At 41.6% G+C, this 15,186-nt stretch overlaps 1 protein-coding gene across 1 annotated transcript in view; it reads left to right on the top strand.

Moving 5' to 3' along the window:
* SORCS1 (sortilin related VPS10 domain containing receptor 1) overlaps positions 1–15,186 on the top strand; it is a 226,156-nt gene that overhangs the window by 157,800 nt on the left and 53,170 nt on the right. The window contains exons 9-15 of the mRNA XM_053450012.1: positions 5,475–5,654; positions 6,744–6,890; positions 8,085–8,187; positions 9,174–9,250; positions 11,725–11,816; positions 14,381–14,488; positions 14,657–14,774. Of these exons, the coding sequence (XP_053305987.1) occupies positions 5,475–5,654; positions 6,744–6,890; positions 8,085–8,187; positions 9,174–9,250; positions 11,725–11,816; positions 14,381–14,488; positions 14,657–14,774 (825 nt within the window). The remainder of the gene's footprint in view (positions 1–5,474; positions 5,655–6,743; positions 6,891–8,084; positions 8,188–9,173; positions 9,251–11,724; positions 11,817–14,380; positions 14,489–14,656; positions 14,775–15,186) is intronic.

Here is a 15,186-nt window from a genome sequence, read left to right as displayed (position 1 = left end):
GAAGGGGTGAAATCCCAGTAAGGGTACAGTGACTGGGGCAGGATGAGGCCCAAACAATTGGAGTTCTAAAGGGTTAACTGGGGCGGATGGGCAGCCTGTCTGGACCCTGTAAGTGAAGAGAAGAGAGGAATATTTAGGGGGGCTGGATTTGGCACCCTTTATTGCCGGCCCTCCCTGTGGACAGGATAGAAAGGATGGGGTGGTTATGACTGTTATTACCCCGATATAGTGCAAGAGCAGATCTTCTGAACCATGGCTTCGCTCTTGGTGAACAAGCCTTCAGGCGCATGTGCGAGACCCTCCCGGAGCCTAGGCCCCCGTGATACATCGTTTCGTAGGCACCGTTTGGCCGGGGACGTAGGTGGCTTCATCATAGACATCGTTGGGGCGTAACGCCAGGTCATTTTTTTGCGCTCTGAACAAAGTGTTGCGGATATTATCAACAAGCAACATGGAGACATTGTAACAAGGGAATCATTGTTGGAACTTAAGGTTAATTATTGTTGGAAGGTTATGAGATATCCTGGAGGGTCACGTTGGGTCACGCGGTTGGCCACCATGGCTAATTATTTAAAGCAATACTGTGTTTTTATTTGGAGAATCTATAGACGGCCGCACAGTCATGGCTCAGAAGCGCTCTTACCGCTCACATGTCATTTATGTAGAATCAGTGCTTTCCTCTTCATGTAAAACCAGTAAAAATGAGCGGTCACCACCCAGGTGTCCCATCTTCTGCAGGATAGTTTTGGGCACTATCCTGGCTAGAATGGGGAACATGAGTGAGTTTTTGAGATCCTCTGACCAGCCGAGGAAGCTGTGAAATCGATCAAGGACTGTGTCGTTAAGGTATAGACCTCTGTGGCAGTCTCCAGGTGGCCCTCCTGTGATGTAGGAAAACTGTGTTCCAGGATATGATGTCATATCTACTATGCAAGAGGTAAAGTAGGGTCTCCTGGCCCTGCGTATGGCTACATTCATATCCACCTGGAGCCAGGACCCCCCCTACAAAAATGTCCAGGTTTGGACGCCACAAATGTTAGGGGCATTATATACATTACACAGGGACAGATGAGCCCTTTTCATTTTGTAAGACAAGCTGGTTTTGGGAGGTAGAGTCTCACCCAAACTGGCAGCGCTACTGCGCATGTTCACGAGTCTGCGCATGCACAGTATGTATTCTCCGGTGTCCCAGGCGCCAGTAAATGACGTCAGGACCGTGTGATTGTGATCCTGAATCCCGCTGTCCCGCCTCAGCTCTACCTCCATCTCAAAAAAGCAGGATAGAGCCCATCGGGACAGTGGGATAGAGTGGCAGAGTCGGGACAGTTGGGAGGCATGGTTCTTGTCAATAATGCAGACCCCCTTTCAGCAGTAGCGTCGCCCGTTGCCCAAATTACTCAGATATTTGACAATTTCCATTATTTTTCCTCCTCTCCGGGAGTCCCGCTGTTTCTTTGTACACAAATTACCCAAACAGCACAATTTTGATATAGAACTAAAAATCAATTTAACAACTCTGGGATTTTTAAGCTTTAAAAGAGAAAGTGATTAATGTGAGTCGTCGTAATCAGCCTCCCAGCGGAAAGGTTAATACGATTCCCGCCACGCTCCGCGCCAGCTGGTTGGGAAGCAGTGAACTATTTCATAACATAACCGTGATTAGTTTTGGGATCATTAGGCAGTGATGGGGTTAAGTCCACTTTAACGTGTCACTCCACAGCGCCGGACTTATATCTCGTTACGGCCGCACCGGTCGCGGTGGTCCGTCCAGAGCTCTGGGTTTATGCCGAGGGATTTAGAGACCCTTCAAAAAACTCCATCATTCCTAAAGGATTAGGGTGTCGATTATTCTGACGCTTACATGGAGTTTATCAATGGAATATTTGACCTCTGTGCTCCATTTTTGTATCTTCTAGAAAAAATGGAGGAACTACCAGTATTTTATTATTCCTAGCATCAAATTAAAAATAAGTTTTCCAAAATATTGCTCTTTCTTTTCTTAAACCAGTTGTAGTTTTTGCCCTATAATATAATGTTTTTGCGCAAAAGCATATTAGCCATTATTATGAGTTCTCGCTCTGTTATCTTAACCCTACGAGACAAACACCCCGACTTCTTATCATACTGGCTCAGTCTTAATCACCCAGACAGACTTACTGACTGATGAAAGTCTATGGAGGAACGGACTTCATTAGCATCGCCATAAAGCATCAGCTCAGTGTGGTGTTTGAGCCGGGAAAGTCACTTAAGATAATACCATTTATTTGGACAAAATGCGAAAAAAAACATGTTTTTGTCAATGCTGACCAACATCACTATATACAACACTAGGGGGTTATATTACTGTATACAGCGCTGGGGGTTATATTACTGTATACAGCTCTGGGGGGTTATATTACTGTATACAGCGCTGGGGGGTTATATTACTGTATACAGCACTGGGGGTTAGTACTGTATACAGCACTGGGGGTTATATTACTGTATACAGCGCTGGGGGTTATATTACTGTATACAGCGCTAGGGGGTTATATTACTGTATACAGTGCTGGGGGTTATATTACTGTATACAGCACTGGGGGTTATATTACTGTATACAGCGCTGGGGGTTATATTACTGTATACAGGGCTGGGGGTTATATTACTGTATACAGCGCTGGGGGTTATATTACTGTATACAGCGCTGGGGGTTATTACTGTATACAGCGCTGGAAGGTTATATTACTGTATACAGCGCTGGGGGTTATATTACTGTATACAGCTCTGGGGGGTTATATTACTGTATATAGCTCTGGGGGGTTATATTAATGTATACAGCACTGGGGGGGTTATATTACTGTATACAGCGCTGGGGGTTATATTACTGTATACAGCGCTGGGGGGTTATATTACTGTATACAGCGCTGGGGGGTTATATTACTGTATACAGCGCTGGGGGTTATATTACTGTATACAGTGCTGGGGGTTATATTACTGTATACAGCGCTTGGGGGTTATATTACTGTATACAGCGCTGGGGGTTATATTACTGTATACAGCGCTGGGGGTTATATTACTGTATACAGTGCTGGGGGTTATATTACTGTATACAGTGCTGGGGGTTATATTACTGTATACAGCGCTGGGGGTTATATTACTGTATACAGCGCTGGGGGTTATATTACTGTATACAGCGCTGGGGGTTATATTACTGTATACAGCGCTGGGGGTTATATTACTGTATACAGCGCTGGGGGTTATATTACTGTATACAGCGCTGGGGGTTATATTACTGTATACAGCGCTGGGGGTTATATTACTGTATACAGTGCTGGGGGTTATATTACTGTATACAGCGCTTGGGGGTTATATTACTGTATACAGCGCTGGGGGTTATATTACTGTATACAGCGCTGGGGGTTATATTACTGTATACAGTGCTGGGGGTTATATTACTGTATACAGTGCTGGGGGTTATATTACTGTATACAGCGCTGGGGGTTATATTACTGTATACAGCGCTGGGGGTTATATTACTGTATACAGCGCTGGGGGTTATATTACTGTATACAGCGCTGGGGGTTATATTACTGTATACAGCGCTGGGGGTTATATTACTGTATACAGCGCTGGGGGTTATATTACTGTATACAGCGCTAGGAGTTATTACTGTATACAGTGCTGGGGGTTATATTACTGTATACAGCACTGGGGGTTATTACTGTATACAGCGCTGGGGGTTATATTACTGTATACAGTGCTGGGGGTTATATTACTGTATACAGCGCTGGGGGGTTATATTACTGTATACAGCGCTGGGGGTTATATTACTGTATACAGCGCTGGGGGTTATATTACTGTATACAGCGCTAGGAGTTATTACTGTATACAGTGCTGGGGGTTATATTACTGTATACAGCACTGGGGGTTATTACTGTATACAGCGCTGGGGGTTATATTACTGTATACAGTGCTGGGGGTTATATTACTGTATACAGCTCTGGGGGGTTATATTACTGTATACAGCTCTGGGGGTTATATTACTGTATACAGCGCTGGGGTTATATTACTGTATACAGCGCTGGGGGTTATATTAATGTATACAGCGCTGGGGGGGTTATATTACTGTATACAGCGCTGGGGGTTATATTACTGTATACAGCGCTGGGGGGTTATATTACTGTATACAGCGCTGGGGGGTTATATTACTGTATACAGCACTTGGGGTTATTACTGTATACAGCACTGGGGGTTATATTACTGTATACAGCGCTGGGGGTTATATTACTGTATACAGCGCTGGGGGTTATATTACTGTATACAGTGCTGGGGGTTATATTACTGTATACAGCACTGGGGGTTATATTACTGTATACAGCGCTGGGGGTTATATTACTGTATACAGCGCTGGGGGTTATATTACTGTATACAGCGCTGGGGGTTATTACTGTATACAGCGCTGGGAGGTTATATTACTGTATACAGCGCTGGGGGTTATATTACTGTATACAGCTCTGGGGGGTTATATTACTGTATATAGCTCTGGGGGGTTATATTAATGTATACAGCGCTGGGGGGTTATATTACTGTATACAGCGCTGGGGGTTATATTACTGTATACAGCGCTGGGGGGTTATATTACTGTATACAGCGCTGGGGGTTATATTACTGTATACAGCGCTGGGGGTTATATTACTGTATACAGCACTGGGGGTTATTACTGTATACAGCACTGGGGGTTATATTACTGTATACAGCGCTGGGGGTTATATTACTGTATACAGTGCTGGGGGTTATATTACTGTATACAGTGCTGGGGGTTATATTACTGTATACAGCACTGGGGGTTATATTACTGTATACAGCGCTGGGGGTTATATTACTGTATACAGCGCTGGGGGTTATATTACTGTATACAGCGCTGGGGGTTATATTACTGTATACAGCGCTGGGGGTTATATTACTGTATACAGCGCTGGGGGGTTATATTACTGTATACAGCGCTGGGGGTTATATTACTGTATACAGCGCTGGGGGTTATATTACTGTATACAGTAACTGCATTTTATTGCAGATCTGATAAACTGTCATTTGGAATTGCAGAACAAACAGCTGTATCTCATTAGAACACCGCAGAGATTTCTTCCTCGCCCCTGACGCTTGTCTCTTTTTGTCTAGCAAAAGATGAACAAGTAGAATGAAGGAAGCTAAGGGAGCGAGACAAAGCAACACACAAAAAGAGACAGACAGAACAATAGGCGGAGATAAAAGAACATGTACTCGAATAAATATTATTGTCTATTTACTAAAGTCCTGTTACTGGCCTCTTTAGGAAATACAGGAATCATCTTACAATTAGTGTTACAAAGTCGCAGAATAAATTTACAGCCTTCAGTTTGCCTACCATTCCCATCAGCCAGAAGACGCAGGCGTCCCGACTTTAATCTCGACGTGTTTGCAAGGTTTATATAATTGCCCGCATTCTCTCCCCCCTGCAGGACATGCACGTGATCAGCACTGACGAAAACCAGGTCTTTGTGGCCATTCAGGAATGGAACCAGAACGAGACGTATAACCTGTATATTTCCGACACGCGGGGGATCTTCTTCACCCTCGCCCTGGAAAACGTGAAGAGCAGCAGAGGACCCGAGGGCAACGTGATGATCGATCTCTACGAGGTATGGCGTGGTGGCTTTTATCGAGACAATGTGGTGGAGGAGCTTGGCCTTGGTTCAACCCAACATATTTGGCCAACATCTGATCCAACATGGCCTGTAGGAACAATGAGAACTTGGCTTCCAAACTCAGTTACCTTTAGAAACAATGTATCTACTCCCTGCTTTTGGTGTATTTGTTGGTGGTTCTTCAGTCTTCCTCAGAAGTTGCCATTAGACGTACAAATTATACTGCTCATTATTTTTTTTTTATTACAATCACTAATTTAGTAAGGAGGAAGATGATGTCACCAGAAAAGTATTATAAAATAAATATGTTGTGATGAGCTTTGTCTGGTTCAGCCACGAGGTCCGGATAGAGTTTCCCCCCCCCCCCCCCCGATAGAAGGCTTAAAGAATGAAGTATTTTACTTTAACCAATCGACTCGCACAGCACACCAGGTAGTCGTTAAATAATGTGAGGCTGTTTAATAACGAGGACGCTTTATTCTGCCACTCACTTTGTATTTATGAGATAATTCATAACACTGAAGGTGATGGATACAGCGTTAAATATTTCATTGTCAAAGGTCACCTCCCAGCTGGCTTAATAACGCTGATGAGTCAGCAGAAGCCGATGTGTTTCTAAAGTGAAACTGTATCTTAATATAAGGACTATATGATAAATAAAATATAATCAGGGGTTGTAGCGGGAGACACAGTTTTAACAGTTTTAAGTCCTTATTCCGATGTCCAAATTTGGCCCTGAATTCCAATGCCCCTCTTTCCTCCCCTGATGCCCCTCTTCTCTAGGAGGTCAGAATGTTTGTAAATAAAATACATTATATACTCTCCGGCCCATATTTAAAGGCCTCTATTGGATCTGGTAGCGCAATATCTGTGGAAGCGGATTCTACATATTTACTGCTCTTACTGTAAAGAACAATCATATGGTATCCCCTCTACGATGCTCGTAGTATGAGTCCATGACAACACACAAAACTATTCAGAAAGTTCCTGCTAAACGTCCATGTAAAACGTGATTCTGACTCTAAACCTCTGAAATTCCTGTGTGAAATGGATGTGTTTTTCAGCTGTGTCCATTTTTCCTAGGTAGCAGGGATAAAGGGGATGTTCTTGGCTAATAAGAGGATTGACAACCAAGTGAAGACATTTATCACGTACAACAAAGGAAGAGACTGGCACCTGCTTCAGGCTCCTGACACTGATCTGAGAGGCAACGCCATAAACTGCCTGCTGGTAAGCAAGATTTAGGCCATTAACCTTAAAAATAAGATTAAGAAAAAACCCGCCAGCAGATCGGCCCCATTCGGCCCCCGTCTAGTCGCCAGTTTCTCCTGCTGTAAAGACTCAAACCTTAATCAGTCGTTGGTCTCGTCTTAGATTCAGGAGCCGTATGTCTATCGCATGCATGTTTAAATCCCTCCACTGTATTAGCCTCTACCACTTCTGCTGGGAAGCTGTTCCACCAATCTACCACCCTCTCAGTAAAGTAAAACTTCCTTAAATAACATAGTTGAGCGCATTTAATGATGAATCTAATGTCAGCACAGCGTTCTAGCGGGTAATGTTCTCCAGATTCATCCATCAGACTTCCAGTGAAGCGTGATTCATCACTCCAAATAACGCATTTCCGCGGTTCTATAGTCCAGTGGCGGTGTGCTGTGCACCGGTCCATTGAAACACATAACTTGGTGATTAGGAGGGGCGTCTACATACTTTTGGTCATATAGGGTATAGGGCAGGGGTGCTCAAACTGCGGCCCTCCAGCTGCTGCAGGACTACATCTCCCATACTCCTCAGCCAGCCCCTTAGCTGAAGGAGCATTATGGGAGATGTAGTCCTGCAGCAGCTGGAGGGCCGCAGTTTGAGCACCCCTGGTATAGGTTATGACTACAACAAATCAGAAGCATATGTAGTTCCCAACATCACCACTAGATGGAGACAGCAAACTGTTATAGAAGTTGCGGTCCTGTCTTCTTGGAGACATCGAATATATCGTGGAACCCACCAAGAAATGTCTCCGAAAATAGTGTATAATAAACAAAAATCAGAGTATAACTTCGTGCTACTTAAGCCTTCAATATCTCAGAGCTCGCGTTACTTCACCTGAACAAGGGACCTCTGAGGTCTTCAAAGCTTGTCTGACTTGTCTTACTCTGAGTGTTGGTTCACTAAAAGGTATTACAGAGTACAAACCTCTTTAGACTAACTTACAAAGGACAAAACAGAACCCATATGCCGATTAACCCTTTTAGTTTTAAAAAGAGCCAACTGAGAATTTGATGCATGATGTCACCTGCGCCGAGTCCATTTTCAAACCAATTCATCCCCAGAATGAACTCTGTTTTCATTTCAAGTTTTTTTTTTAAAAAAAATATTTTACATTTCTTGCTATTTATTGATCCCGTTCCATATGTTTTCCGTTTCCAGCCGTATTGCTCTTTACACCTCCACTTGAAAGTCTCCGAAAATCCGTACACGACCGGTAACATAGCGAGCAGAGATACGGCGCCCGGCATCATCGTGGCTTCAGGTACGAACGGGCTGCCAGGTCTATGTCGACCTTCAAGATTCATTGGGGGGAAAGTATTTCCATCAGTGGCTTTGTGACCTACGACTGATTGCCCACGAAGGATGTCCCACCAAGATCAGATCTTTTTCATTGGGTCAAAACGCGCAAGGCTCATAAATCAGACGAAGCGCTTATCTCTAATACTTCTCAAGATTCCAATTCACCCGCCGACTCCTCATTTCTCCGATCGTCGATCTGCGTTCAGTTATATATTTCCTTGGGCGCTTGAAGTTCATGACTGATTCTTCCAACAGTCTGCAGAAGCGGGAATTAACCCCTTAATGACAAAGCCCGTACATGTACGGGCTCAAAATACATTGTTTTCAATGGGTTTAGGGACCGCCCATTGTCTTTAAGGGGTTAAATTAGGAGTAAATATATTATTAATCCCAAAATATAATTGACCCAGAACCTGGAAATTCTGGGTAAAAAAGAAAATGTCTATACAAATTTAACTTTAAAATTTAAATTTAAAAAAAAAAAATCTGAGTAGATTGTTCTGTTATCAGATGTCAGGTTGTTAAAAAATATATGTTTGAAATAATTAAAGTTTATTAAAATATAAAATAATTATGTTAAAATATGAAATAATAAAATATAAAATAATTATATTAAAATATAATATATTAAAATATTGTAGAAAATTCTAAACTTATAAATATAATTATATAAAAATAATTAAAATAATCATAATTCAATTTATATGTTTTTATATGTATAAAATGTTACACATCTTGAAATTTGCAGATTTGTATTTTTAAACATATAAAAATATATCAATTTTAATTTTAGTGTATATTACGTGCACAGGAATCTCATGGGGTTTTGAAAATGTTTGTATTTGAGGACAAAATGAAGGAATTTTGAAATATTAAGCACTGAAAAAATATTTTCAGAGGCAGGGATTATAGATGATCAAATAATATGATTCGTGTTAACTATTTCAGGGAATATTGGATCGGAACTGACGGAAAGTGAGCTCAGTATGTTCGTCTCATCGGATGCCGGGAACACTTGGAGACAGGTTGGTGTAATTATTATTACGCGTTCTGGATGTGGATTTCTGATCTCTGGAGTCACAAAGTCAGCTGGGATTTCCAAACTGACAAGTTATAAATCAAAGGTTTTTTTTTGATAATAGGTTTATGTTTAAAAAAAACTACAACGAAAATCTAAAAAAACAGCAAAATGTACAGCAAATTAAGGACTAAGAGTAACTCAAAAAGGTTATGTTGTACATGTACATGTAGGGCTCAAAATGCATGGTTTTCAATGGGTTCAGGGACCGCCCATTGTCCATAAGGGGTTAATATAATGTTTTCACACAGCTGCATATTAGCCATTTGTTCTCGCTCTGTTATTTAAGGCTAGTCTACTAGACAAACACCTGACTCCTTATCATACAGCCTGTAGGAAAAAATAGAATGACTTGGTCTTAATCATCTAGGGGGACTTTCCGACTAATGAATATCCATGGAGCATTTGGACTTCGTTAGCGCTGCCGGATAGTTATGGCTCAGGGAAGGCCACTCGAAATGTAGCAATTGTGGCAACACATTGCTCCTTCCTTAACGGACTTCAGGTTGATGCACAATGGGTTTACCCATAATTCTTTGCTCTGTATTTGGTTCCTTGTTCATTATCCGCATATAAAATACCGTAAAGCAGAACGACCTAAAGGTTCCAGAATAACAAAACTGCTCTTAGCTGTCCAGGTTCCCGAAATGATCCTCAACGCTGCTATGGCAATCGGCTCTTAAAAATATAGATTTGCAATTTATTAAGGAGGGCTCTGGGGCTTCTCTTATCGATTTAAGGTTGTTTCATTTCACTGCTGCTGAGAAATATAATAATAATAATAATATAAAAATAATAAAATCAGGTAACCAAGGTAACCAAGTTAAAGCATGTAGTGACATCGTCATGGTAATGGAAAACTCTCTAGCTTTAAGCGCAGCCGCATCACGTACCCCGTCTCAGATCTCTTTTTCATATCACCAGCTTACTTTCCTTTTTTTTAATCAGGTAATGGAGACCGGTAGAACACCATTGGCCTCCCTGCCATCGCCGTACGCGCTCTGTTGAGTCTGACCCTCCCACGAGGAACCCAATGCAATACACTGGCTAATAAATAGTTAAATTGCAATTTACATGATGTAATCAATTAATAAAAGTCTCCACGTCCCATCAGAGAGACAGGGGTTGTGAGAGTCTATCCCTCCCTGCGATGTATCGAGCGGCCGCTACATTTGTGATGTTAATTACCAAAGACTTCCGAAATCCCAGCACTCCCCGCTCATGCGCAGGGAAGGGCTGTTTGATCGTTATTATGCTAAATTGGACTTTTTGCTGCAGGCTTCCTATCTCAGAGTCGTTTCTACTGTCAAAGAAAATCACATGAATCGTAAGAACTTTGTAATGCGGGATTTTTTAACATCCAACAGAAAAGGCATCTTTGATTCCGGATCTGTCTGCTCGAGTTCTGCGAGCGACAAGCAGAGTCAGCCTGATACTTTTACTCGTGTTCTAGACTTTTTATTTAACTCATATAAACTTATCATTTATGTAACCTGCCGGTGGATACTTTGCTCTAAACCTCTAGTTTTAGCTGTCGGGTTTCCAAATGGGTCTAAATTCACATTTTCTAGATTGAGCCTTTCATTTATTTATTATTTATTTATTTTTATTTATTATTATTATTATTATTTATTGATTAAGTCTACAAATCAATGAAAATTGTGCTTCTTTCCATCAAGATAAAAGGAAGCAGCACGATTTATAATACGGTACTAGAGACGCATTATTGAATATTTCTGTTCCTTGACTTTAATCTTCACTATGAACCCCAGAGAGTTTCTCCTTCATTAAAGGCTGACCTGGCCCTGTATAATGTATAGTTAATATGGAGAGAAATCTTGAAGTTCTTCTCACTCCTTAAAGTCTCCGCAGACCTGGAGGCCGCCAGTGTTGTCAGCTGAGCTCATGCTTTATGGCGATGCTAATGAAGTCCGTTCCTCCATAGACCTTCATTAGCCAGAGTGTCCGACTGGGTGATTAAGACCGAGCCATTCTATTGTTTCCCACAGGCTGTATGATAAGGATTTGGGGGGTTTGTCTTGTATATCGTGGTCGGATAACAGAGCGAGAACTCATACAGCTGCCTGAAAACATTACATTATGGGGCAAAAACTACAACTGGGGTTAAAAAAAGAAAATTCAATATTTTTAAAAACTTATTTTCAATCTAATACTAGCAATTAATACCGGATGGGCGCTCCTCTTTAACTATGCATTTCACAGGGCCCTTCTTGGAGTAGAGATTGATTGGGACTGGCCCTTTTTTTTATACATAATAAAAATGATGAAATTCAGTTGCTTGCAGACTCCTGGTTTAGTGAATACTCCCCTGAGAAGCCTCAAGGTGCGTTTATTAACCCCGATGTATATAAATTGATCTGTAAACGCTGTAAGGGAGCGATAACCTTTCCTTGTTCACAGATATTTGAAGAGGAGCACAGTGTTTTGTTCCTGGATCAAGGCGGTGTTTTGGTTGCCATGAAACACACTTCACTCCCGATCCGCCATTTATGGTAATTTCAATTTTCTTTGATTTGGGTTATGGGTTTAGTCTGCTTAGTTTTAGTTTTTTTGCTCTAAGGGATACATCGGTTATGTTGGAAGTAATTGTGGTGCAAGGTTTGAAAAGTGCCCTTATAACCATTCGCCCCGGTCTCAGAATCTTGGGGTGAATGGGCAGATTCTCAGGGTTTTTACCCCAGTCTCATGGTTTTAGGGTAAATGGGCAGATTCTCGGGGTTGACTCCTTCCTATTCTCCTCTGATTTAATGATATCCGAGCCTCCCGATTGGTGTTTTTCTCCCTGCTATATCACAGCTGGAATCCCTGCTTGAATACAGGTGCCTCCATTCAGAATATCTTTTCCCCCTGCGAGGTGTGCTTGGGATACATCATGTCTTGGCATATATGTCTTTTCGGCCATTAAGGACTGATACATGTAATACAAGAACTGAGCTATTTCTGGACGATCACCGCAATGCCAACGAGCCTCCCGTTACCATGGGGAAAAATTGCTTGTTTAAAAAGCTATCTCCTAGGTGATGAGATTCCTCAGCCAATGGGCTAATCTGCCCCACACGCCATGGATCCCGCTTGCTACGTTAATAGCTCAAAATCACGATGAGTACAGAAAGAGCAAAAAAAAAACACCAAAGCTAAGACTACTTAAAAAAAAATTGTAACATTGTATCCATTTTACTGCCCTAAGAGCAGGTTGAGTACTTCTTACCTGCCAAATGTCCTAGTTTTGTTTGGCCAGTCCCTCCTTTAGCCCCAAATCCCCGATGTCCCTTTTCCCTAATGACGCCCCCTTATTTCTAGAAGCTCAGGATGTTTGCTGGGTTTTAGGGAATCACAGGGTTAATTTCTAAAGTAAACAGTGTAAATAAAACCCATTATTCTAATAAAAGTCTCACTTAGTGATTGGGCACAAAGTCACATAAAAAAATGTGTACAGCCCCGCCCACCCCCTAACCACACCCCCTAATTAAAAATTTTGCTGGAAATTATTATCTTTTTTTGTCCATGCAACACCCCTTTCTCCTATGCCAATTCTCTCTCTCTCTCTCTCTCTCTCTCTCTATATATATATATATATATATATATATATAAAATCTCCTGTAGTATTTATTCATTAAATAGGATTAAAAAGGAAACAAAATCAGAAAAAGAAAAGTAATTTCATCTGGAGCTGGTTTGATGTTTTCTGACGCGAGAAAACCCTCGGGGCGCTGCGGTGTTCTGTGTAATCGAATCAAATGCCTCATCCATTGGAAGATGATAATAAGACAATTGCTTCTCCGAGAGCCTTCTGTTAATTTTGGGTGCGCTCACAAAAGTATCGAAAACCCGTCGTGAAGTCAAATTTCAACTTCTCTAATAAAAAACTTTTCATGTCTCCCATCTGTAATATTTCTTCGGAATGTCCGGTTCTAAAGAAGAAAATGCAGATGTTCAGACAAAATGTCATTGACGGATTTTAATAGTATTATATAGATTAATAGTATATAGCTGGAGCTGCGGCTCACTAAACATACATTTCAGCCTTCACGGCCTCATCAATGGAGTGCAGGCATAAATGAGCAAGGTGGACTCTCCTTTACACTTAGGTTGGACCCCAAGAGATTCTCAGAATGGTCAACATGTTTGAGAACAATCTAACTGATAATGGACAGCTGCTTAACCTGGTGTCGGTTCCCTTGCACAGAGGAACTTTGCCGTCTACGTTTGGGTTCTCGACTGCCTGTGTAGGCAGTATCAGAACGACGTGACGATGAGGATTCTTCCTGTGATACTTGAGACACTTGTGAGCCGGTTATTAAGTAGCTGTCAGTTCTCAGTGGAGTTGTTCTCAAACCTTTTTACACGAGGAGTCACTTAGTTCTGAACAGTGCCGGTAATGTTCTAGATTACCATGGATCTCAAGAGCAACAGCCGTAATGATCTAGATAAGAACGAGTTCCCAGCAGTAACAGTATCCTTTTGGTAGAACACGAGCTTTTGATAGCAGAGCGGTCAGATTGTCTCCGTCCTGGTGTCCTCACTGAAAACACCTTGAGTTCCAACATTGAGTTCCAAAAGGGCATCTTGGTTTACAAATCTTGGTAACTGTTTTAACTTTTATTGGCAAAGGAACATTACTGTTCTCTAAATTATCCTCTATACTGTTTGTTCCACCAAAATAATTAAATTTAATTCTGCAAACCGTAGCCCCTTCAAATATTTGTCAAACGGGATACTTAGTAACCATCCAAATGATCTGGACTTTAACAAGTAATATTTTTATGAAGTTGTGCACTTCTACGTTCAAACACTTGAATACGTGGCCTTTTCTTTTCATTTCAACGAGCTTTCGATTGAAAAAAAAAAACAAAACAGTTTGTTTTCACCCGAAAATTTATTTTCTCAGTTTAGCAGAGACGGTAAAACCCGTTAGCCTTTCTGTCTCAAAGTAACGTTCGCAGAGAAGCCGTTTGATTGCATCGTTTTCAGACAGAAGCGTGAAACGGGCCTGATATTCTGTTTTCGATGATTACGCTAATGCCGGTATTGGCATTTTTTGGGGATTTTTCTGCAGGCTAAGTTTTGATGAGGGCCGGTCGTGGAGCAAATACACCTTCACGTCAAACCCACTGTTCGTCGACGGTGTTCTGGGGGAGCCGGGGGAAGAGACATTGATTATGACGTAAGTCTCAGCAGAATTTTGTGTGAAGCTTCGGGATGTATTGGGTCGGGTTCAGGGCCGAGGGAGTAGTTGGATGTCTTTATCGTGACTTGGTGTTTTATACCTTAATGTTCTGGGTCTTCTTTATGCACAGATTACTGTTTGATCGTTTTATCTCTCCTCGATTAGGGTCTTTGGCCATTTCGGCCACCGATCAGAGTGGCAGCTGGTGAAAGTGGACTACAAGTCAATTTTCGACCGGCGATGTACCCCAGAAGATTACTTACCGTGGCAACTCCACAGCCAGGTAGGGGTGATGGAAAATGTTGAAAATGATGTCATAACTCAAAAATTGTATTGTTAAAAAAATTGGCATTTTGTGTTATTTGTAAATTAATTTATTGCTGTTTATACAGTAAAAGTAGAAGCCCAATCCAGATCACCAGCTCCCTTATTGGGTTCAATAACTTCCATTAGATGTTGCTACTACTATGTTTGTTTGGAGATGGTACCAAGTCCTCATGGAGATCATCAGTACCTTGAAACAATCAGGATCTGGGAACAGGACTTTAATATCATTATTTTAATGGATTATTTTTCCCATCACTTCTTCCACCCCAGTTTGACCAACCCAAGGGACCTGGCCAACGTCACTCATTCCATGCATCACTGGAAGATGAGAGACAATCATCGTTTTGATATTTATATTTACAAAAATA

This window comes from Spea bombifrons, chromosome 11 (assembly GCF_027358695.1).
Source record: "Spea bombifrons isolate aSpeBom1 chromosome 11, aSpeBom1.2.pri, whole genome shotgun sequence".
NCBI classification, from domain to species: Eukaryota; Metazoa; Chordata; class Amphibia; order Anura; family Pelobatidae; genus Spea; species Spea bombifrons.
This window is presented reverse-complemented; position numbering and strand designations above follow the sequence as displayed.